We start from the raw sequence: 23,026 nt of genomic DNA on the forward strand, positions 1-23,026 counted from the left end.
CGTGATACATAGGAATGTCAGAAATCCTTCTTGCATGCCGTGCAGCTACCTGCTGGGCTGCTGCCACGTTTCAGAGTTAATGGCCTCACTAACATGGGGGGGGGGGGGGGGGGGAAATTACCAAGGAATAGCATTTGGAAGTGCAGGGGTTGCGGTATGCTAATTATTTAGTAACACTGCTTTGCAGCATACTCGGGAAATCCACAGAAGGTGTAAAACAAGTGAGGTATTATGAAATGGCAATTTTGGCAAATTTTTTTACCAGTTTATCATTGACTGCAAATGGACTGCCACTTCTCCCATCTTCACAAACATTTGTCCTTCCTCTCTCAAACGAAAGATGCTGTTGACAACAGACTAGGCCGATAAGAATAATAACAAAAAATAATAACTGGTCTCATTTAAAAACATCTGTTTAAACCATTACAGATTTTTACTTCACCATATCAGTGCATTCACCAATTACCGTAGGCATCAACATCAAGAATAACCTTGATAATTACTGCATAAAAAGCTCTATTCACCGCCATGGAACAACAAATCTAAACTTAAATCTACCACGAAATAATTAAGTTCAATTCATATACCAATATCTCATCTTTTTTCTGAGCTCAAGATATGAGTCATTGTGGAGACACATTGACTTTTTTTTTCTGGGTGAGCAACCGCGGCACCCACCTCGCACAAAACTTCTTTGTAGTCAACTCTCCATGCTGTATATTGAGCACTCACTCAGTTGAGATGCCTACAGTCTCAGAAATCTCAAGAATTTTTATTCAGAAATTCTGCATTACCATATCATGGATTTTATCAATGGTTTCCTTTGTGGTAACTCCAACGGGAGAGCCAGAGCACGCGCTGTTTCGGTACTTCTCTGACAACGTTTACATCCATAAATACAAAAGTAAACAGTCTTCAGTGATGGCGCAGAGACCGTGAGAAGTTCACCCAGTCCTGTTTTGACTTGTACGGCAGTCTAACCCTTCAAATGAAAATGTTTGATAACACCAAAAAACTCGATTTTCTCCATTTTCAGTCTCAGTCAACACACTGAACAATCCAGACAGCTATCAACAATGAACTGCACACTATACATTGTTGAAATTCTTTATACAACCCTTGAAATAATCCAGCTTACCGACCATGAAGGCACAACAAAAATGTTCATTTCTTTCAATGAAATTTACCAGACATGTCAAACTGTCCTCGTATAAGGCCACACAGCTGACTACTTGACCCATTCTGGTCAAATTAGACCAGTAAGTCTGTAAATGCCCTTGCGTATAATTTTTTAACTAAATTCAAGATGTATTATTAAAAAAAAGTCATCAAAGGATGAATGAAATTACTACCGCTGCATATCAGCTCATCAAGTTCAGTCTCTACATAGCACAAATCTCATAATTAATGTCAAGAGATTTAGAAAAATTTTGCCACTAGAAATCATATTAGAAGGCAAACAAAAGCAGTGGCTTCCTCATTATCGCACCTTAAGCTCACTGCCCTACCTGCACGGCTGTTCTGCCCCTGGCCCTGGCCCTCACCCTCCTTCCCATTTTTCCCATGCTACATCAATCTGAGATCATTTTCTGGACAGCCCTGAAAAAAATGTTCTTGGTAGTCATTTGCTGGCAATCCTAAGTTATCGCACCAATGTGTATCCAGTTTGTCAAGTTCCTTTTAAGAAGATCATGTGTGTCGCTAGACATAGAGTTGTTGCTGCTGGCATTATTTGTTTTCTGGAATGCTGCTGCAAATGTGGAGCAAAATATAACACTTTTTATAAAAAAAAGTGGTCAGACTTGAGAAGTATTTATATTTTTCTCACCACTTTACATTGTTACACTGAAATCAGTAACACAAATGAAGTAATCATAAAATATTTTCTGATGTTTATTTCTGTACAAAACAACTTTTCTGTCCATTAGTCAGCTGTTGCTGACTAACATCTCAAGTTAAGACTTAGTGCATAAAAACACCTGCTCAGCGGCCTTGGTCGTGTGTTCCACATCTCACTACTGCAATCATGAAATCCTCCGACGGCGTGTTTTCTTCCTTCGCGCCCACCTCTTCGACTGAGATGTTGCCACAGCTCGCTGAGGACCTGAAAATTTTCAAAGTTCCATCTATGATTTGTGGACAGACGCTTCAGAAATGTGGTAAAAATTGATCTCAAACGAGCATATTTCCGTAGTCATCTTGAAGGGCCATAATGACTTCATTAGTCCTTTTTGGACTCGTGAGAGGACCTTAAAGACTGCTTGCCCTCTTCCGTTTTCTTCATACTTGCAGAATTTGAAGGTCAGTGCCCAGACCTAAATTTTCCTAAAGCAGTCTAGTGGTGACGGTGGGGGAGGCAGGGACGACCTACCTTTGAAGATTCGGAGAGTTTCGAGCATTGTTAATCATAAGAAATTTGAGCATATTAAAATATTTGCTAGTAGCTGAATGCATAGTGTGCAAGTCTTGCGAGCACAATATCACTGGTTTGATTATCACTACTAGCAATTATATATATCAGTAATACTGTTCAGTGTGAGGAAATTGAAAAGTATTTCATTTGCTATTTGATGTTAGGCATTTTTGTACCAAATTATAATTTATCTCGAACACTCATTTTGACGTGATAGATAATTAAAAATAAAACGATGTCCTTTTTTACTAAAAAATTGAGGCTCAATGTCCATTAACATTTCCATTTCACTATAAATATAAAACTTACTACTAGGCGAACCATGCAAAAACTTTTGCACTTTTATGATAACGACTGTATCTGGAATAAGTGTAGTCACCGGGATGAGGGTAGTTGTGGGAATGAAGTGAAACCATTTTTAAAAAATGAACTGAGCAATGTGAAATAATAATCAAGAATATATGATACATCCTTGCATATACATTTCCATGTGTCCAGAAATGCGTTTTGCTTTCGGAATGCTCGTCACAGCTTGTATGATAGGGAGAGATCAGGGACTGTCAGCAGGGCAACATAACTTATAACTTTAACTTCACAAACATTTTCACTTACCGTAAGCATGTTAAGGCACAGTAGCAATAGGTAAATCACAATTCAAAGTGACAGTGACGAATGTGTTTGTCATTTTGAGTGTTATATTCATTTAGTAAAGTCAACTTATACAACAGGCAGATGGTTTGGTTTGGTTGGTCTGGGGGATGGAACCAAACAGTGAGGTCATTGGTCCCATCGTAATAAGGAAAGATGGGAAAGGGAGTTGGCCTTGGCCTTTCAAAGGAACCATCCCGGCGTTTGTCTGAAGCGATTTAGGGAAATTGTGGAAAACCTAAATCAGGATGGTCGGACGTGGGTTTGAACCATCGCCCTACTGAATGTGAGTCCAGTGTGCTAACCACTGCGCTACCTCGCTTGGTCAGGCAGATGAAATGGACTACCGCAGTAGTTACAGTTAGTATCTATGACAATGCTGTATACAGATTATCCAGTAATGGGTACTTTAAGGCAAATGAAACTGTATTTATAATAAGATAATACAAAAAGGGAGTCTTTTATTCATGATTAATTATCATAAATTATGGGTATGAATCTGGGCATCCGTGATGCACTTTGCCTATTGTAGTTAACTCTTTTATGTTAAAAATTTTCCACAACTATTAAACTTAAGTGCAAAATCAGTACGCAATATCAATAGCCCGTTAAAAAACCTTTCTAACAATACCTCATTAATCCCTGTACATTTAGTCTACGTAGAGAAAAAGGGATATTGAATTGAGAAATTAACTAGTGAGAATCAAACAAATGACTTCACAATCACAAGACTTCTATTCACCTACCGCTGGAAGTGTTTTGTAGTTGTAATGACTTGAAAATCTTCTAATTTTCAAAGGCGACTGTGTTGTACTGCTTTAGGAATTTGATGTTTGGGTGTTGACTTACAAATCCTGCAAGGAAAAAAGAAGAAGAAGAAGAGGACCAGTCCGCTAGTCAAATGATCTCAGCAAGCCTATTTATCTGTGATAACACAATAGTAGTGTCGCGACATAATTAGACCACTGCCAAAGATCACAGAGTTCACTTTATTTAGTACTGATGCCCAAATGTGTTTAATTATGGATCTCCTCCTCTTCTGTCCTAGCTGTTTCTGTATTTTGAATTTCTCGGGCATCTGTACATTCTAGCATAGTAACGATCAGAACTCAATAAAACCAAAGTACCCGAGTATGAAATTTTGTGCTTTAGTGGTACCAATGAATGATCTGCTACAGCTCTCATGTTCTGTAAGCCAGATTTTGATGTTACAACCTGACCACTGTGCAGTTAAAAATAAGTGGTTTGAGTTGCTGACCTCATCTTAGATCAAAAGCGAACTAGCAAAGTTTTTGTAACCTCTCCACATTACAAGATTAAATGTTAAGCACACAAACACACCTCAGGCCACAGGCTAAGCCCATATAAACAACCATCTGTGGAAACCCGCACTGTATACTTGAGAAATGTTCTGCGCCGACACATATGACGTAGTGCATGTGGGCTTAGATTCGAGGGGAGCACAAATGATAGAAGTATTATGAAACCAAAATAGTAACTTTACTGTAAAATAAAGAGTACAGGAGGGCAATGATAATCCAGCATGCTCAGGGGTCTGTCAATGCTGGATATTCAATTGTGCTGGATTATCAAGGACATTTTAAAAACCTCATTTTACAAAAAGTGATATAAGCAAAAACCTATTGTTTTAACTCAGAAAAACAAGCAATTATTATTTATTAAAAAGAACTTGAGAGACTATACAAAAAATTAAAAGCACGTACTACTTTTCTATAAGAACAAAATTCAATTAAAGAACACTGTACTGCTCTATTAAATCAGTTTAAGGCTCAGAGTTTCAGAAAAGTTCAATGTACGTAAACAATTTTTTAAACACCAGTTATGAAATGAAATATCTACAATGGATATATACAAATAAGCACTACTGATTTGAAAAGATCCAGAACAGGGCAATTAATAAAAATTGTTACCAATAAACTGGCACAGTTTTAATTAGCATCAGTGGTTTTAGGAAGAGCAGATATCTCGCATTATCTAGGATGTGGAATATGTTGGACTGGTATCTAACAATTATGGCTTCCGAGTCTTCAGGAACAATGCAGGAATGTTAAACTGTTTCTTGGATTTAACACTTAAAAAAAAAGGGTAATGATATGCCGATTCATATCGTCAGAAGCGTTGTACTTTTGGCTGCTCTCACCAATTTTTATGAAAATGTTTAAGAATTCTGAAGCCCCAGGCCAAGAAATGTGAATTGTAAGCATTTCTTCTTCATCACTCTCAGTTTCTAGTGCCGCCCATGGGTTGAAAACACTTTGATAGCTAAATTTCTGTCAATGTTTATCTACTTGGCAACTACTTCCGTTGAAAATGCACGCAGTTGATCAGTGAATGCAAGATTTATCACTCGTGCAATTTAAGAGCGAATACTTGTCGACTAATAATTATTTACACTGCGTTCCACCTCGGCTCCTTTAACCAGCTTAGGCTATAGTTTTCTCCAGATGCTGTGCAATGTAGTATTTTTAACATACGTCCAAGCAATTTCAGCTGGGAAAATAGCATCTTTGATGTTACAATTGCTTTGGAACTCTTTGACACTGCAATCTGAGCTTACCAGCTGTTGCACAAAAATACCACTGTTCCAGCACTTGAGATTCTGTATGATCACAGTATTACTGTAATACCTAAAGTAAAGACTGTCTGCTTTTGGATATCCTTTCTGTCCCGCCCCACAAACTTGACATCAGCCAGCACATAATTTCACCTGGCACACGTTATCAGCGTAATCCCAAAACCTTGACACCTACACAAGCTCCACATCAAATCACAACAAAACTTCAGCCACCTCCCCACTACCTGTTTACTCTTGTCTTTAATAGAAAACTTCTGTTTCTTTATTTATCACATCTTTCTTCTACACAGACTCCTCTTTTTCTTTCCAAAAGCTTGGTCCAGGACCTTCATTCACATTTTGTCCTTGACACTCCCCCTCCCACAATCACCCTCATCTACTGCTCACCTCCTACAACTTAGTGCAGCGAAAACAGTGCTCTGGATTTTTTAAGTTTACCATGATTTAAAGAGGAAGACTTCCAACTTTTACTTTAAATCTTCCAACCATACCAATAATCTGAAAATCATATATACAGGGTGGTCCATTGATCATGACTGGGCCAAATATCTCACAAAATAAGCATCAAACAAAAAAACTACAAAGAACGAAACTCGTCTAGCTTGAATGGGAAACCAGATGGCACTATGGTTGGCCCGCTAGATGGCACTGTCGTAGGTGAAACGGATATCAACTGCGTTTTTTAAACAGGAACCCCCATTTTTTTATTACATACTCATGTAGTACGTAAAGAAATATGAATGTTTTAGCTAGACCACTTTTTTTGCTTTGTGGTAGATGGCGCTGTAATAGTCACATTGTGCTGTAATAGTCACAAACATACGGCTCACAATTTTAGACGAACAGTTGGTAACAGGTAGGTTTTTTAAATTAAAATACAGAATGTAGGTACACTTGAACATTTTATTTGGTTGTTCCAATGTGATACATGTACCTTTGTGAACTTATCATTTCTGAGAATGAGAATGCATGCTGTTACAGCGCCATTACCCGTAAATACCACATTAATGCAATAAATGCTCAAAATGATGTTCATCAACCTCAATGCATTTGGCAGTACGTGTAACAACATTCCTCTCAACAGCAAGTAATTCGCCTCCCGTAATGTAGGCACATGCATTGACGCATGTTGTCAGGCATTGTCAGTGGATCACGATAGCAAATATTGTTCAACTTTACCCACAGAAAGAAATCCGGGGACGTCAGATCCGGTGAACTTGAGGGCCATAGTATGGTGGTTTGACGACCAATCCACCTGTCATGAAATATGCTATTCAATACCACTTCAACCACATGCAAGCTATGTACCGGACATGCATGATGTTGGAAGTACATTCCCATTCTGTTATGCAGTGAAACATCTTGTAGTAACATCGGAACAACATTATGTAGGAAATCAGCATACACTGAACCATTTAGACTGCCATCAATAAAATGGGGGCCAATTAGCCTTCCACCCATAATGCCGCACCATACATTAACTCGCCAGGGTCGAAGACGTTCCACTTGCCACAGCCATCGTGGATTTTCTGTTGCCCAATAGTGCGTATTATGCCAGTTTACGTTATCGCTATTGGTGAATGACGCTTCGTCGCTAAATAGAACGTGTGCAAAAAATCTGTCATCGTCCCGTAATTTCTCTCGTGTCCAGTGGCAGAACTGTACATGACAGTCAAAGTCGTCACCATGCGGTTACTGGTGCGGGTGCAATTGATGTTGATGTAGCATTCTCAACATCGACGTTTCTGGGATTGCAGATTCTCGCACAATTTGTCTGCTACTGATGTGCAGATTAGACGCAACAGCAACTAAAACACCTACTTGGGCATCATCATTTGTTGCAGGTCATGATTGACATTTCACATGTGGCTGAACACTTCCTGTTTCCTTAAATAACGTAACTATCTGGCGAACGGTCCAGATACTTGGATGATGTCGTCCAGGATACCGAGCAGCATACATAGCACACGCCCGTTGGGGGATTTTGATCACAATAGCCATACAGCAACACGCTATCAACCTTTTTCACAATTTGTAAATGGTCCATTTAACACGAGCAATGTATCACGAAGCAAATACTGTCCGCACTGGCGAAATGTTACGTGATACCATGTACTTATACGTTTGTGACTACTACAGTGCCATCTACTACAAAGTGAAAAAAGTGGTCCAACTAAAACATTCATATTTCTTTACGTACTACACGGATACGTAATAAAAAATGGGGGTTCCTATTTAACATGAGGGGGGACCCAAAAGTAACTGGATTCGTAATGCTGCCCATTGTGTACTTGTAGTAGCAGGTTGCGCCGTCAGAGGGTTGTAGTAGGAGCTCTGCTGAGTGATTCTGCCACACGGCGTCACCCAACAGTGAGAAGTGTGGTTTCTTTGGCAGTTCTTTGATTGTGCGTACGGTGCAGGCGTGACACGAGGAAATGGCTAGTTCTTACAAACAAGGTGGGGCAGTGAAGTTTTGTTTCTTGCTCGGCAAGAACGCAGCAGAAACTGTTGATGATTCAGACAGCCTACAAAGACCTTGCTCTTAGTAAAACGCAAGTGTACGAATGATTTTCTCAGTTTAAAAAGGGAGAAATGGTGGTTGAAGATCGGCCTCGTTGCGGTCGACCTTCAACTGCTCGAAGCGAGGACAACATCGACAAAATCCGTGATCTCATCAGTGAAGATCGACCAACTCAAGAACTTGTCTGGGAGCTCAATTCAGTGCATCTTGACCATTGATTTGGGGATGCAAAGATTTGCAGCAAAATTCATGCTGAAGCTTCTTACTGGAGATCTAAACCTTCTTACCGGAGATCAAAGGGATCGTTGCATTCAAGCATGTCTCGAAATGAAGGACATGTTCAAAGATGATCCACATTTTTTCAAAAAAATCATTACAAGTGATGAGTCATGGTGCTATGGGTGTGATCCAGAAAGTAAACTACAGTCATCACAATGGAAATCACCTGGCTCACTTCGACCAAAAAATGCTTGACAAGTGAAAACGAATGTGGAAACAATGTTGACCTTTTTTTTTTTTTGATATCAAAGGGATCGTACACTCTGAATTTGTCCCTGAAAACCAGACAGTAAACCAGCAATTCTATTTGGAGATTATAAAACGGCTTCACAGAAGCTTGTTGCGAAAACGTCTAGCTTTGTGGGATTGTGGCGTGTGGTTCCTGCATCACGACAATGCTGCCACGCACACAGCTCTCAGCGTTTGCCAGTTTTTGGCCTCAATGAAGACGATTACCTTGACCCACGCACCCTGTTCGCCAGATTTAGCACCCTCAGACTTCTTCCTATTCCCGAGGATGAAGAGAGACTTGAGAAGGAAGCATTTTGCGGATGTGGAAGACGTAAAACGCAATGTCATGAAAGTGCTAGCAGGTATCAAAGAGGACGAATTTAAAAGGTGCTTTGAACACTGGAATGAACGTTTGGAATAGTGTATTAATGCTAATGGAGAGTACTTCAAAGGAGATTAAGGTTGTATTTGAAAACAATATAGTATATGCTTTCTAGAAAGAAATTCCGGTTATTTTTGGGCCCTCCCTAGTATATATATTTTTCTTACAAAACTTTGCTCAAGATGAGCAAATGTTGCCCAGTTTATGCCTGAGATTGGCATGCATAGATCTCAGCTCCACTACCTCCTCTGTTGAATGTTATCATCATCTCAGCCACGCAGGCAAACAGCAGAGGTAAAATTGAGAGGCAATGGTGAAAAAGTTAACTGTTCATGGATATGGCACCAGGAGTAATATTTTGTCTTTGTCAAGAAATTAAAGAAATCAACTGGTCCCACATATTATCCAGTCCAAAACCACCATTACAATTAATAAGAACGCCTGCCGAATGTGTTTCCATAGAGTCTGTAATAGCTGAATTCCAGAATGTACTCATCATGTCCAAGCTTTTTGTGGCAGAATAACCTACTAAATTTCCTGTGGAAATAGAGGACTCAGCTATGGCAGATTTACTGGGCTTTTCAAAATTCGGAAACATTCATAATTTTACATCAATGGTCTGTTGGAGCAAAATGTGGTTCGCATCCCTGCCAATGCCTGTGATCACTGTATAACTGCCAGAAGTTTCATTGTTGTTGGTCTGTTAGTTACTGTTCACTGCTTTATCGAGTAGAGTGTTGTGTCGCACAGTTTGCAAATTTCAAGACGGCAGAGTTAAGAGTACACCATGTCTGCATGAAATTTTGCATGGAACTCAAGAAAACCTTTACAGAGACACAATAATTGATGCAGCAAGCCTACAATGATGAGTACTTAAGCCGTCCTCAGTCTTACCAATGGTTCACACAGTTTACAAATGGCCAGACGGAAGTCTGAAATGCCCTTCGACATCTACCGACAGTGCTCGCGTCTGGAACATCAATGAACTTGTGCATACCATTTGAAGACTGACTATCCGTGAGGTTGCACAAGAATGTAACATTTGAGTTGGATCGTGTCATAAAATCCTGACACAGCATCTCAGAATGTATCGTGTTGCCGCCTAGTTCGTCTCACGGCTCACGAGTCGAGACCAGAAATAACATTGCCTTGCGATCTGTGAAGAGCTTTTAGATCGTGCAAATGAAAATGTAATGTTCTTTAAGAGAATCATAATTGGTGATGAGACATGGGTCTACGATTAGGGTGTTGAGACGAAGGTTCAAATTTCACAAGGGCTCGGGAAAGGTTCTCCAAGACTAAAACAGCTTGTCAGGTAAGGTCAAATGTCAAAACTGTGCTGACAGTTTTCTTTGACTTTGTAGGATTAGTTCATCATGCCACCTGTTAATTGGTGGTACTATCGGACAAGCTGGAACGCTCGCAACAAAATGTGAGAAGGAAACGGCCTGAAATGTGGCGAGACAATTCGTGGCTTTTGTGTCGTGATAAAGCAGATGCACAATCATTCCTGTTCGTGTGCGGCAGTTGCACAAAAAATGAAATCACTGTGCTGTCTCATCTTCCTCACTCTCTAGATCTGGTCCCTGGGGACTTTTTTTATTTCCAAAGTGTCCTCTGATGAAAGGACAAGATTGCAACAATAGACGAGATAAATGTAAATCCACAAACGGTACTTCAGCCGGTCCAGGAAGAGGAAGTGCAAACAGTGTCGAAAGTGGAGATCAATTGTGGAGGGAGTATTTTCAAAGAGACAATGCACAATAAGTAAAACTATGCTCAGAAAAAGGATTTTTCTGAACAGACCTCGTACGTCAACTGTGTTCCGCACACTTTTTATGCATTCTGCCTGTGGTCTGGTTAGTGTGGGGTTTATATAGGTGATCTAACTAATTAATGGAAAATCTCATATAAAGATGTGAAACAATTACTAACAAAGAGATAGAGGGGCTGGCCAATACTTACCTCAGCTCAGTACAGCCGATAGAAACACAAAAAACAACCGAAAATTTAAGTTCCTAGCTTTCGGAATAAATGTTCCTTCATCAGGGAGGAGAGAGGGGAAAGAAAGGGAAGAAGGGAAAGTGGATTTAGTTACTCACTGGGTTGTAAGTAACTAAATCCACTTTCCCTTCTTCCCTTTCTTTCCCCTCTCTCCTCCCTGATGAAGGAACATTTATTCCGAAAGCTAGGAACTTAAATTTTCGGTTGTTTTTTTGTGTTTCTATCGGCTGTACTGGGCTGAGGTAAGTACTGGCCAGCCCCTCTATCTCTTTGCTAGTGTGGGGTTTGTCACACTGGCATGCAATTCACCTGAAGAAGGTTGCTCGGTTGGCAGCCAAAATATCGTGCCAAGATGTTGCTGTCGTCTGTCCGCAATCCCGGCACCTCACGGAATAAGCTAGAATGCTTTGACAATACTCTCAGCTGAATAGCGGCATTATTCTGCTGCTGAGCCACCGTCACTCGTCAAGAAGATGTAATAACATGAAAATTACGGAACTTTTTACTACTAAAAGTAATGGCAAAGTAAAGATTAATCTTATTTGAACATATCTACAGAATGAATCAGATCAGGCTAACCCAGATCATGTATTTCTTGTCAGAAAATTCAACAACAGTACAGATTACAGAAGTAGGCAAAGAACTGCAGTGTGATGAAAAAATTGGGAATATGAAAATAAATGTGTATGTTAATAAAAGTTACAGAAAAAAACAAAAATGGATGGAAGCTGGTAGATGTGATGTACAACAATTTCAGAAAAAATAGAGGAATTATTGATGAGAAAGAGCGTCACAAACTAAGCAAGTCAGTAACATGTCGGTCCACCTCTGGCACTTATGGAAGCATATATTCAGCTGGGCAATGACCGACAGAGATTTTGGATGTCCTCCTGAGGGATCTCGTGCCAAATTCTGTCCAACTGGCATGTTAGATGGTCAACATCCTGAGATGGGTTGTGGGTCCTGCCTGCAATTATCCAAACATTCTCATTTGGGAAAAGATCTGGCAACCTTGCCGGCCACGGTAGGGTTCAGAAAGCATGGAGACTGGCAGTAGAAACTTTCATTGTGGGCAGGTGAGCATTATCTTGCTGAAATGTAAGCCCCAGGTGGCTTGTCGTGAAGGGTAACAACGGGGCACAGAATATCACAGACGTGCTGCTGTGCTGTATGAGTCTCACAGATGACAACCAAAGGGGTCGTTCTATGAAAAGAAGTAGCACCCCAAACCATCACTCCTGGTTGTCAGACCGTATCACAGGCAACAGTCAGGTCGGTATCCATTAGCGTCCGGGACGTCTGCAGAGACACCTTCAGCCTGTAATCTCCTCACAGAATGGAATAGAATTGCCTTCAGTGACGAGTCCTGCTTCGGAACTGAGCCTCGTCGATCGGTGAAGGTGTACCAGGGACGCCGTGGCCAGCAGTGGGCTACCGCCCTGAATGTGACCGCCATCTTTTTGATTAGTGCGCTGGGGCAAGCAAACCGACTTTCACAGAGAGGGGGGGGGGGGGGGGGGGGAGGGGGGGGGCATTCACACAAGGTTGGCGCCGGTGGCGACACCTACAACGTGCTGGCAAGAGGAAAGTTTCCAACCGATTTCTAATACACAAACAGCAGCTGACCGGCGTTGCCTGGTGAAACATTATTGTGATGCCTCGTGTGAGGAGAAGAAATGTGTACCATCACATTTCTAACTTTGACAAAGGTCGGATTCTAGCCTATCGCGATTGTGGTTTATCGTATTGTGACATTGCTACTCGTGTTGGTCGAGATCCAATGACTGTTAGCAGAATATGGAATCGGTGGGTTCAGAAGGGTAATACGCAATGCCTTGCTGGATCCCACCGGCATCGTATCACTAGCAGTCGAGATGACAGGCATCTCATCCGCATGGCTGTAGCAGATCATGCACCAACATCTCGATCCCTGAGTCAACAGATGGGGACGTTTGCAAGACAACAACCATCTACACGAACAGTTCGACGACGTTTGCAGCAGCATGGACTATCAGCTTGGAGACCATGGCTGCAGTTACCCTTGACGCTGCATCACAGACAGGTGCACCTGTGATGGTGTACTCGATGATGAACCTGGGTGCACAAATGGCAGAACGTCTTTTTTTCAGATGAATCCAGGTTCTGTTTACAGCATCATGATGGTCGCATCCGTGTTTGGTGACATCAAGGTGAACGCACATTGGAAGCATGTATTCGTCATTGCCATAACGGGTGTATCACCCGGCATGATGGTATGGGGTGCCATTGGTTACATGTCTTGGTCAGCTCTTGTTCGTATTGACGGTACTTTGAACAGTGGACGTTACATTTCAGATGTGTTACGACCCATGGCTATACTCTCCATTCGATCCCTGCAAAACGCTACATTTCAGCAGGATAATGCATGACTGCACGTTGCAGGTCCTGTATGGGCCTTTCTGGATACATAAAATGTTCGACTGCTGCCTTGGCCAGCACATTCTCCAGATCTCTCACCAATTGAAAACGTCTGTTCAATGGTGGTCGAGCAACTGGCTCGTCACAATACGTCAGTCACTACTGTTGCGTGTTGAAGCTGCATGGGCAGCTGTACCTGTACACGCCATCCGAGCTCTGTTTGACTCAACGCCCAGCCGTATCGAGGCCGTTATTACGGCCAGAGGTGGTTATTCTGGTTACTGATTTCTCAGGATCTGTGCACCCAAATTGCGTGAAAATGTAATCACATGTCAGTTCTAGTATAATATATTTGTCCAATGAATACCCCTTTATCATCTGCATTTCTTCTTGGTGTAGCAGTTTTAATGTCCAGTAGTGTATTCTCTGATTTCCTCTAACGTGAATGTAAATTAGGCATAGATCTTTCAGGGAAGCTGTTAAGCACAAAGTAGGGTGGGAATCGGTGTTAGTCAGTCAGTGCAATGTGTCGTCCCTCCCCCCCCCCCCCCCCCCCCCTCCCCCATCAGTCTTCTGGCTGGTTTGACGTGGCCCGCCATGAATTCCTATCCTGTTGTTCTATAAAGAGAAGCAATTCAATAACATTAAAAATTAAATATGAGCCTAAGTTTATAGGTCCAGTTTCATGGAAAGAATTTTGTTCTTTTAATTTTGAAAAAGAAACAAAGAACTCAGGAACAACAAGCCTAGAAAATAAGAAATACAAAAAGAGGACACGAGATGAAGTTCTCATGTGATACCAGAACACAATGATTAACAGTAAATAAATGACAGCTTCAAACAGGAAAGATAGTTCTTTAAAAATATTTTGCGACTGCGGGCCCAGCACAAAAAAGTTTGTTTACTTCTCTTTGGCGACGTCCTTGTAGAAACGGCTGCAACTGTGTGGCGGGAATCAGGGGTCGCCGATACCTGCGGCTGCGGTTGTGGCACACCAGACTGTTTCGGCAGACCGAACAGTTTCGGCACGCTGAACGGTTTCCTGAGCGCAGCCCGTATGTGGCCGAGGCGATGCCGCATGAGATGCTCCAGCCGGTCGAACGCCTCGCCACAGTCTCCGCAGGTGTGCTGTGCCCTCAGTGTCCAGACGGGCTTCGGTTTGAGTTTCACCTGTTTCGCTTCCCGCACCTCACGCCAGATTGTGGTACGGCCTGTGTGTGTCAGGGTGTGCATCTGCATCTGGCCCTCAGTAGGGAACCACTGGCTGCAATACCCGCACTGGAAGCTCTTTTTCGGCACACGTGACACACCCGTTATCTCCACACATTCGTCGTCAGTGTCCCCGTCGCGGGCAGCTTCGCCATTCTCGGAAATTTGCACCACTTCGTCACTCCCGGTCAGGTTGTAGAGCTCTCCGCTATCGACACCGGTTGTGGGCTCTCGTGCAATTCTGTAAAAGGAAATTGAAAAGGTGTATCTTAAATTTTGTTCAGTGTCTCAATTTTGTAAATTTATGAGGGTAGGTCACTAAATAAGTTCCAAAACAGGATAGAAGCGGCAATATTGAATGTAACTTCGTGGAATTTATTTCACTTTTCCACATATTTACCCTGGACATTCATTCAGACACATATCCCATCTCTTTATAGTTGGTAAAGTGCTTGCCCACAAAATACAAAGATCCTGGGTTCGAGTCCCAGTACGTTAATCTGCAACAGAGTTTCGCATCGTCGTACACTCTACTGCAGAGTCAAAATTCATCCTGTAAACTGCTCTTCACAAGACCTCGATAGCTGGCAGCAGAGAAGAATTTTAGTTGTTGTCACAGCCAATGTGTGGGCATGATATCTATTATGATAAGTTAGTTGGCTGCCAAGCCCCTGCCAAGTCTTCCTTTGCAAGGCAACACTATTAGCCATCAAATACTCAATACAGGTGACAACATTAATGCTTAGTTGGTTGAAAACTCAAAAGACGGTAAAGATTTCACTATTCAGTTGAATGACGATACAGACAGCTGAGACGATGCACAGCTAGCTTGTTACGTGCCGTGTATATGTGACGACAAATTTCATGAAGAACTTCTTTTCTGCAGGAAAATAACTCTTGGAACAAAATCAACAGACCTCTTTGGAATACTTTATTTTATGGGAGAAAACAACATCAAGTGGGAAAACTGTGTAGGTGTGTTTAGAGATGGAGGTTGTAGTATGGCTGGCTGCAAACTCTGATTCTCATGTTATTGGAGCACACAGTTTAGTCATCGAGAGAAACTGGCATCGAAAAGCACGAGTCCTGTCCTTCGTGTGGTTTTGCAATCAGTTACCAAAGTGATGAACTTCACACAAGTCAAGGTGTTTTCAACAAATGTGAGTTGGTGTAGGGACTTAGCACATTTTCCCAATTTGTTACAGTAACTCTTACTGGCTTTCACACGGTAATGTCTTGCAAAGGGTGTACGAACTCAGGAATGAACTTTTTACTATTGAGTTCCACGAAGGTTGCAAACTGTGTTTTGAGCTGGTGAATCTTCCTGATACTGTTGAAAAACTCTGTTCACTGAGTCTATCCAGGGTGTATACGTGGACAGGTAAAAAAACCTTCCCCGATTTTTCCCAGTTAAAAAATACACCTTTTTCCCGAGTGAAAATACTTTCTTTTTCCTGTGTGTTAGTGACAGTATACTGCCCGAGCTATAAAACTTGTCAATCCTCTGAATCGTTAACGTTTTACACATCATTGGCACAGAACTTCCTGCCGCCCCTTAAAAAAAGGTCTCGGAAAGATCTTTGATGATGTGCAGCTACACGTACACTGCATACTTTTGTATTACGATACGCTGCATGTTGTCATATTACGAAAGTATAAATTCGAATTTCACCAAACACAGCACGTTAGTTTCCAAACCATTGAAATCGAGATTGCGATGTCGTTTTGTAGCTCAGACTCTTCTGCAATTGTGCCTATCTGGCAGCTCAGGCATCCCAGTAATTTTTTTTGCAGTTAGCATCTGGCTCAAAGTAGCTGGAGAAGGTACTGAAATGTGCACACACACGATCCCACTGGCAATTGCTCAGACGAACCTAATGTAAGCAGTTGTGACGTCACGCTCATTAGAGAGGCAGCTTGTTGTTACGACATCTTGCAGTCTTCATCATAAGGCCTTCAACACATTACGCTGTTGGCGGACACTTGTGTGGGCACAGTGTTTTGTTGTTGCAAATGGCGCATTTCCTATGCAACTAAAGTTTTATTTTGATATTTTTCTCTCGTTTATGTTTATTGCTGCAGTATTAATCTGCAGTAGTGGGATACACTAATATTATATGTTAGAGTATCAGTTCTCGGCAGTCAAAATTACAAATTTAACTGAAAGTTAAAACCGTGAAACATTCCCAGATTTTCAAATAATTCCCGGGTTTTTCCAGGATGAAAAAACTCCCAGGCTTTTCCTGGATTCCCCAGGGAGTATACACCCTTATACCCCTTCAATGATACCACCATTCTGCAACTGTCACACAAAATGTCAGCCCTAGGAAAGAAACTGCTGTTGTGGAAGAAAAAGTTGGATGATAAAGATATAAGTTACATTCCCCCTGCTCTTAAAAAGGTTTTAGAAGACAATAACTTCCAGCTGAAAGAAGAATTGAAGTCTGTGTTTGTGGATTACTTAATTGAGCTCAGTGATTAATTTCTGAAATATTTTCCAGAAGAAGCTGATCAAACCTACTGGATCTGAGATCCTTCAGAACAGACCTTCACTCTTACCACTGAAGAAAACAGCAATTTATTGATGTGTCTTCAGACTCCACATTGAAATCCAAGATTGCTTCCACATCACTGCTGGAGTTTTGGCACACAGTGAAGTAGGAGTGTCCACAGGTACAAGGCCCTACAAGTTTTGATACCTTCTGCAATGTCCTACTTATGTAGGGTAGATTTTTCAGCACTGGCAGCCATCCATACAAAATACAAACTTTCACTGAATGTGGACAAATAGACGGGAGTCGCAGTTTCCATTCTTGTGCCAAGATTGGATGGACTGATGATAATGAAGAAATCTGAACCTTCTCATTGATTTCTTTGCCAGATGAAATAACATATTAATTTGATTAAAATGTGTTATGTCAACAGTTAACAAAGAAAGAACAACTCTCTCTCAACTTATGTTTACTTCGAGTTGTATGTCTTGTGCGAAAGGAATGACACGTGTTCATATTCAGGTCAAGGGAGGTGTGGGTCCCAAAAGTTTGAGTCAGAGTACAGTCAGTACCATGAAATGGGGTGAAGCTGACCGCTGGGGTTGAAGTTGACTCAAAAGTTCAAAATACATTTTATATTAAATAACTACATGTTGGTGATGATAATTCCTTTATTTTAATCTTCATTGATCCATTATGGAACATGGCACGACGGCTGGAATGAACTTCTTGATACAATAAATTACCAACAGCTGTATGATTTGTAGAAGTTTATTTTATTTTATGAACTTCTATGTGCCACCAGTTTCGGCATTACATTCATACCATCTTCAGGCCCCACTCGACATAGTCGTAAAATTGCTATACACAGAAGGAGCCATATAACTGGATCTGTGAATCAATCGTCCTTTATTTTAGTATACTTAATGTCCAGAAGTTCTTAATTCACGCAATAGCAAAATGTACAGTATTCTGGACTTCCAAATGAATACTAATTGTTTTCAGGAGGAAAAATTCAGAGCACCGAAAGGCCGGTTAAATCATTATAAAACACGTCAAAATCTGTTTTTTCGAAGTGTAGGGGGGAAAAGTGAGACTCTGGTCATAGAAAGTATAAAATATTGGAATAACATAACATTGCCACGATTGGTAATGGGTTATGAGCCCAATGCTAATGACAAGTGGCATCTTTTATAATATACTTCCTGCAAAATCATATTCTGTGAAGGGAGGAAAATGCCATGGAGATAAAAGCAGAGAAAGGATATGGCACTATTGTGTAGACAAAACAGTCATAGAAGTGAAAAGTTTATGTCACTGTTAATGCACAGGTATTTTCGAAACATAAAAACTCTATTTTTTACTTCAAAGTACAAAAACTTTCTCAGGTGCTTAGATGCCGTGAAGAGTGTTACAAGGCAGAAAAATTTACTTATTATTGACCTATGCCCAGTACATCCCAAGGAAACACAATTTCCGAGAAATGTAAACATTGTGTATCTTTCCCTGAACTGCACCAGTCATCTGCAGTCTCTGGACCTGCGCATAATATGCTCTGTTAAGGGGAGTACGTACAGCCTATACCTACAATGTTAAATATGCAATACTGATGACCCATTATCTCAGAACCCTTGACAGATAGAGATCTGAAATTTTTGGGAGTATAGTTTCACTCCTTTTCACATTACTGATCCAGAATCATAATACAGACAAATAATTAGCTGGTTATCATTTTTTTAAAAATTTAAGTTCAATTGTCTAAAAATCCACTTTTGCTTCTGTAAGTAAAAAACCAGTATAGACAGAAATGTTTTTGTGGTCCAGTAGCAGCAGTATACTAGGAGGTAACATTGTAAAATTAGATAAATGTGTCATAGTTCCTGAGATAATGGGTCAAATATTTAAAGAAGTAATTTTTGGGAAACAAAGTTTAAATGTTTCATTTTATATTAACTCGCACACTGAGGCATGCCAGTTCCTAGAAACAGTCAGGTTCATGATCAGCATTGTCTGGATCCTTTGATCATCCTGCAAAAACTAAAAGCTTCTTGCTTTTCCTGCATCTTGCTCCTTTAGTCACTTCCTTTGTTGCACACTGGGCTTTCATACTTCTGAGTCAATCCATTCGCTGAAAGACTTGCAGTGTGTTGGCTCCTGGAGAGATACCAAGCTGCTCAAGTACCCAATTCTTCCCCTTTACCATTGTGGGAACAAGAGTGTGATCAATGAAGTGCATTGTTTGTTTTCTGAACGAATAGCTTATTTCTATGGTCTTTTTAGCTGTACTGCTGACATCGTTGTTGTGGTCTTCAGTCCAGAGACTGGTTTGATGCAGCTCTCCATGCTACTCTATCCTGTGCAAGCTGCTTCATCTCCCAGTACCTACTGCAACCTACATCCTTCTGAATCTGCAACTCTTGTTCTCCCTCTACGATTTTTACCCTCCAAGTTTCCGTCCAATACTAAATTGGTGATCCCTTGATGCCTCAGAATATGCCCTACCAACCGATCCCTTCTTCTAGTCAAGTTGTGCCACAAATTTCTCTTCTCTCCAATTCTATTCAGTACCACCTCATTAGTTATACATATCCAAGTAGAATAAATATTTCTAAGTATATGTGGGTTTGATTTCTGACCTACATAATCGGTGACCCTGACGTGATATGAACATGCAACCTTCTGATCTGGAGTCAGATGCACTACCGTTGCGCCACGGAGTCTCGGCCAATGGGATCCGAACTTAGCCAGAAAAGGTTGCCACATTGCGTATTCTACCAAAGCCAACAGACCATAAGCACCCTAGATGATTTTTAGGCATAGTAAATTTTTACTGTCGCCATTTTCCAGTAATAGCTGCCACCCACGTACCACTAATGGACACGCTTGCGGGTAAGTATGCTAAGCAGAAGAGACTATTAAAATAGACACCATAAATGAGTAACGCTTTCAGCCAATTCAAACCATCCTTAAAGACAGCAGTTATTACACCTTTTGACCTGTTTGAGCTTTTGTTTATGCCATTTGGTCATAAAAATGCAGCCCAAACCTGGCATAGATTCACTGACACAATGTTACAAGGCCTGTCATTTTGCTTTGCATATTTATATGACATATATTAATATACTCAGCTGATGCACAAGTTCACAAAAAGCCAAATTCAAGTACCCCTACATCCCAGGTGCTCCGCACTTTAAGGGGGAGGGGGGGAGGGGGCTGTGTGGGAACAAGAGGCCGACAAGTGAAGTGCACTGTTTGTTCTTTCGACAAGTTGCTGATTTTTATGATTTGATGTTTATACTTGGTTTTTAATTTTTTTGTTTGTTCAGAGCTGTACTTCTGACGTTAATCCACGTAAAATAAATGTCTCTAAGTATATGTGGGCTCGATTTCTGACGTACACCATCATTAAATGTTATCACAGTGTCACAAACACCCAAGCATAGAGTTTTCATTCCTACAAACACATTCTTTTTGTTATGTGGGTCCAAATCACATTATTTAAAGACTCATTCCAGTTTTGCATTTGACTATGGAGACATTTGAAAAGATCAGGATAACCTGATTCTCTATACATCAGTTTAATAGCTTCCATCACTGCAGAACGTTTGCTGTTATTGTGCCTAAATCATTCTCTGGACCCACTGCCTGAGCTTAGCAGTACTTGCACCATGAATCAGCACCAGGTGGGCAAAGACGATATATAGGTGTATCATCAGTGGATAATATGTGGAAGAATGTAGCCCGAGCTGCTCTTTTCATCCCTTGTAGGTCATGAGTATTGTTTCTTACTGCCATTTCATAATGATGTTGGGGTTCATCAATGTTTTTGTCTGTAAGTCTTTACCATCTATAGTCTCCACAAAATGCATGTGCAGTACCACCATTCCTGTTTACACACTGCATCCAATCTCCTAACATGAACACTGACTTGAATTCAAGGATTCATCATCATCAGTTATCTGCTATATTAGCAGGTCCTTTGCCTCTCCATTTTCTGCGATCCATTGCTTCCTTCTTAAGGCTGCTGTACGTTGTACCATCCATCATGTCATCCAGTATCTGGAATCTCTTCCTTCCTTGCTTCCTTTTCCCTTCTACATAATCTTCTAAAACTGTTTTAATCAGTCTGTCATTCTTTATTAATGTATGCCCAATCCAATTTCTTTTTCTTCTTTTTATTACATCTAGTAACTGTCTTTTCTCTCCCACTCTTCTCAATACCTCTTCATTTTTTACTCTGTCCATCCAACTTATTCTTTCCATCCTCCACCATGTCCAGATCTCAAAAGCCTCCAGCCTTTCTCTGTCTTTCTTCCCCATAGTCCACATTTCAGCGCCATATAGGAGAAAACTCCATACAAGACATTTTACGAGTCTCTTCGTGAGTTCTCTGTCCAGACCGCTGCAGAAAATTCTCCTTTTGTTATAAAACACCTATTTTGCCATTGCTATCCTTGTTTTAATTTCTGTGGTGCACTTCCAGTCGGTGTCTATCCTGCTTCCAAGATACTTAAAATTTTGCACCTGTTCTAGTATTTCTCCATTCAAGCATAATTTTTACTTCCTTATTTCCTCCTAGTGCCAATACTTTTGTTTTATTTGTGTTAATTCTCATTCCATATTTTTTCCCGTTAGTTTCAATGGTGTCCACCAAATCCTGTAATTCTTTTTCCCCTGTGGCTAGAACCACCATGTCATCAGCAAACCTCAAACACCCTACTCTTCTTCCTCCAATTTCTACTCCTTTCTCTTCTAATGAGCATTGGTCAATCATATTTTCCAAGTAGAGGTTGAAAAGAGTAGGTGATGGACAGCATCCTTGTCTTACTCCTTTTCCTAGTCCGATCCAGTCTGTACTTTCTCCTCTCACTTTAATTGAACCTTTTTGATTAATATATAATAAGTTAACAAGTCTTCTGGTTTACCAGTCCACTCTCTTTTCCCTCATTGTAGTCGCCATCTTGTCCAAAACCACATTGTCAAATGCCATTTCTAGATCGGTGAAGCACATATATAGGTCTCTCCCAATAAACCTTTCTCCCAAGATTCGTAGGAGCCCCACTGCGTCTACGGTGGCCGTATTCCATCTAAAGCCGAACTGCTCCTGGCCAAGATTCTCCTGGATTACATTTTCAAGTGTTCTATTTATTATTCTTAACATCACTGTAGCTGCATGTGAAATGAGGCTGATTGTCCTGTGATTGCTGCATTTCTTGGTTCCTTGTTTTTTCGGTAATGGAATCATTACTGTTTTCAGAAAGTCCTCAGGTCATTCACCACTGTCATATATTTTATAACATAATCTCAATATTTCTCTTATTCCATCTTGGTTCAAGCATTTTAATATTTCTCCCAGTACCGTATCTGTACCTTACCGCTTTGCCATTTTTCATTGCAGCTATGGCAGACTTTACTTCTTCCATTATGATGGTTGGTCCTTTCTCGTTTGAATTCAAGGAGTAAATAGATGAAAATCACAGCTTTCTAGACTGAATAGTTCCAGAGATAGAGATACTTCAGGAAGTTGGTGCAGAATGACTGAATTTTTTTTGCACTGGCACTATTAACTTTGAAATAATAATAAAAAAAATACAATTCCAACTGGAATTAATCGGCAAATGATGCATCAAATTATTCAGGAGAGATAAAATATTATTAAGTGATAATAAACAGAAAATTTCACTTTTTGAGCAATTTCACCAAATAGAGTAGCAGTTGTGTAACAGCCTATTTCATTCTTTGGGCGGAACTGTTGGGGCTCAGTGTTGTACATATGTTTGTAGCTGCCTGGAGTTCTGTAACACAACAGACTGTGTTAAGCTGTTCCACAATGGCTGGCTGCAGTATATCAGGT

The 23,026-nt window shown here is 40.8% G+C and overlaps 1 protein-coding gene across 3 annotated transcripts in view; it reads right to left on the reverse strand.

The window, feature by feature from the left end:
* Positions 1–1,796: 1,796 nt before the first annotated feature.
* The window catches only part of LOC126295221 (zinc finger protein 697-like), a 138,354-nt gene continuing 117,124 nt past the window's right edge, over positions 1,797–23,026 (reverse strand). For all 3 annotated transcript variants that reach the window (XM_049987563.1, XM_049987561.1, XM_049987562.1), the window contains 2 exons: positions 14,377–14,921; positions 1,797–2,104 (listed from right to left, as the gene is read on the reverse strand). In XM_049987563.1, the coding sequence (XP_049843520.1) occupies positions 2,025–2,104; positions 14,377–14,921 (625 nt within the window). In that variant the 3' untranslated portion in view covers positions 1,797–2,024. The remainder of the gene's footprint in view (positions 2,105–14,376; positions 14,922–23,026) is intronic.

The sequence above is a fragment of the Schistocerca gregaria genome, chromosome 11 (assembly GCF_023897955.1).
Source record: "Schistocerca gregaria isolate iqSchGreg1 chromosome 11, iqSchGreg1.2, whole genome shotgun sequence".
Taxonomy (NCBI): domain Eukaryota; kingdom Metazoa; phylum Arthropoda; class Insecta; order Orthoptera; family Acrididae; genus Schistocerca; species Schistocerca gregaria.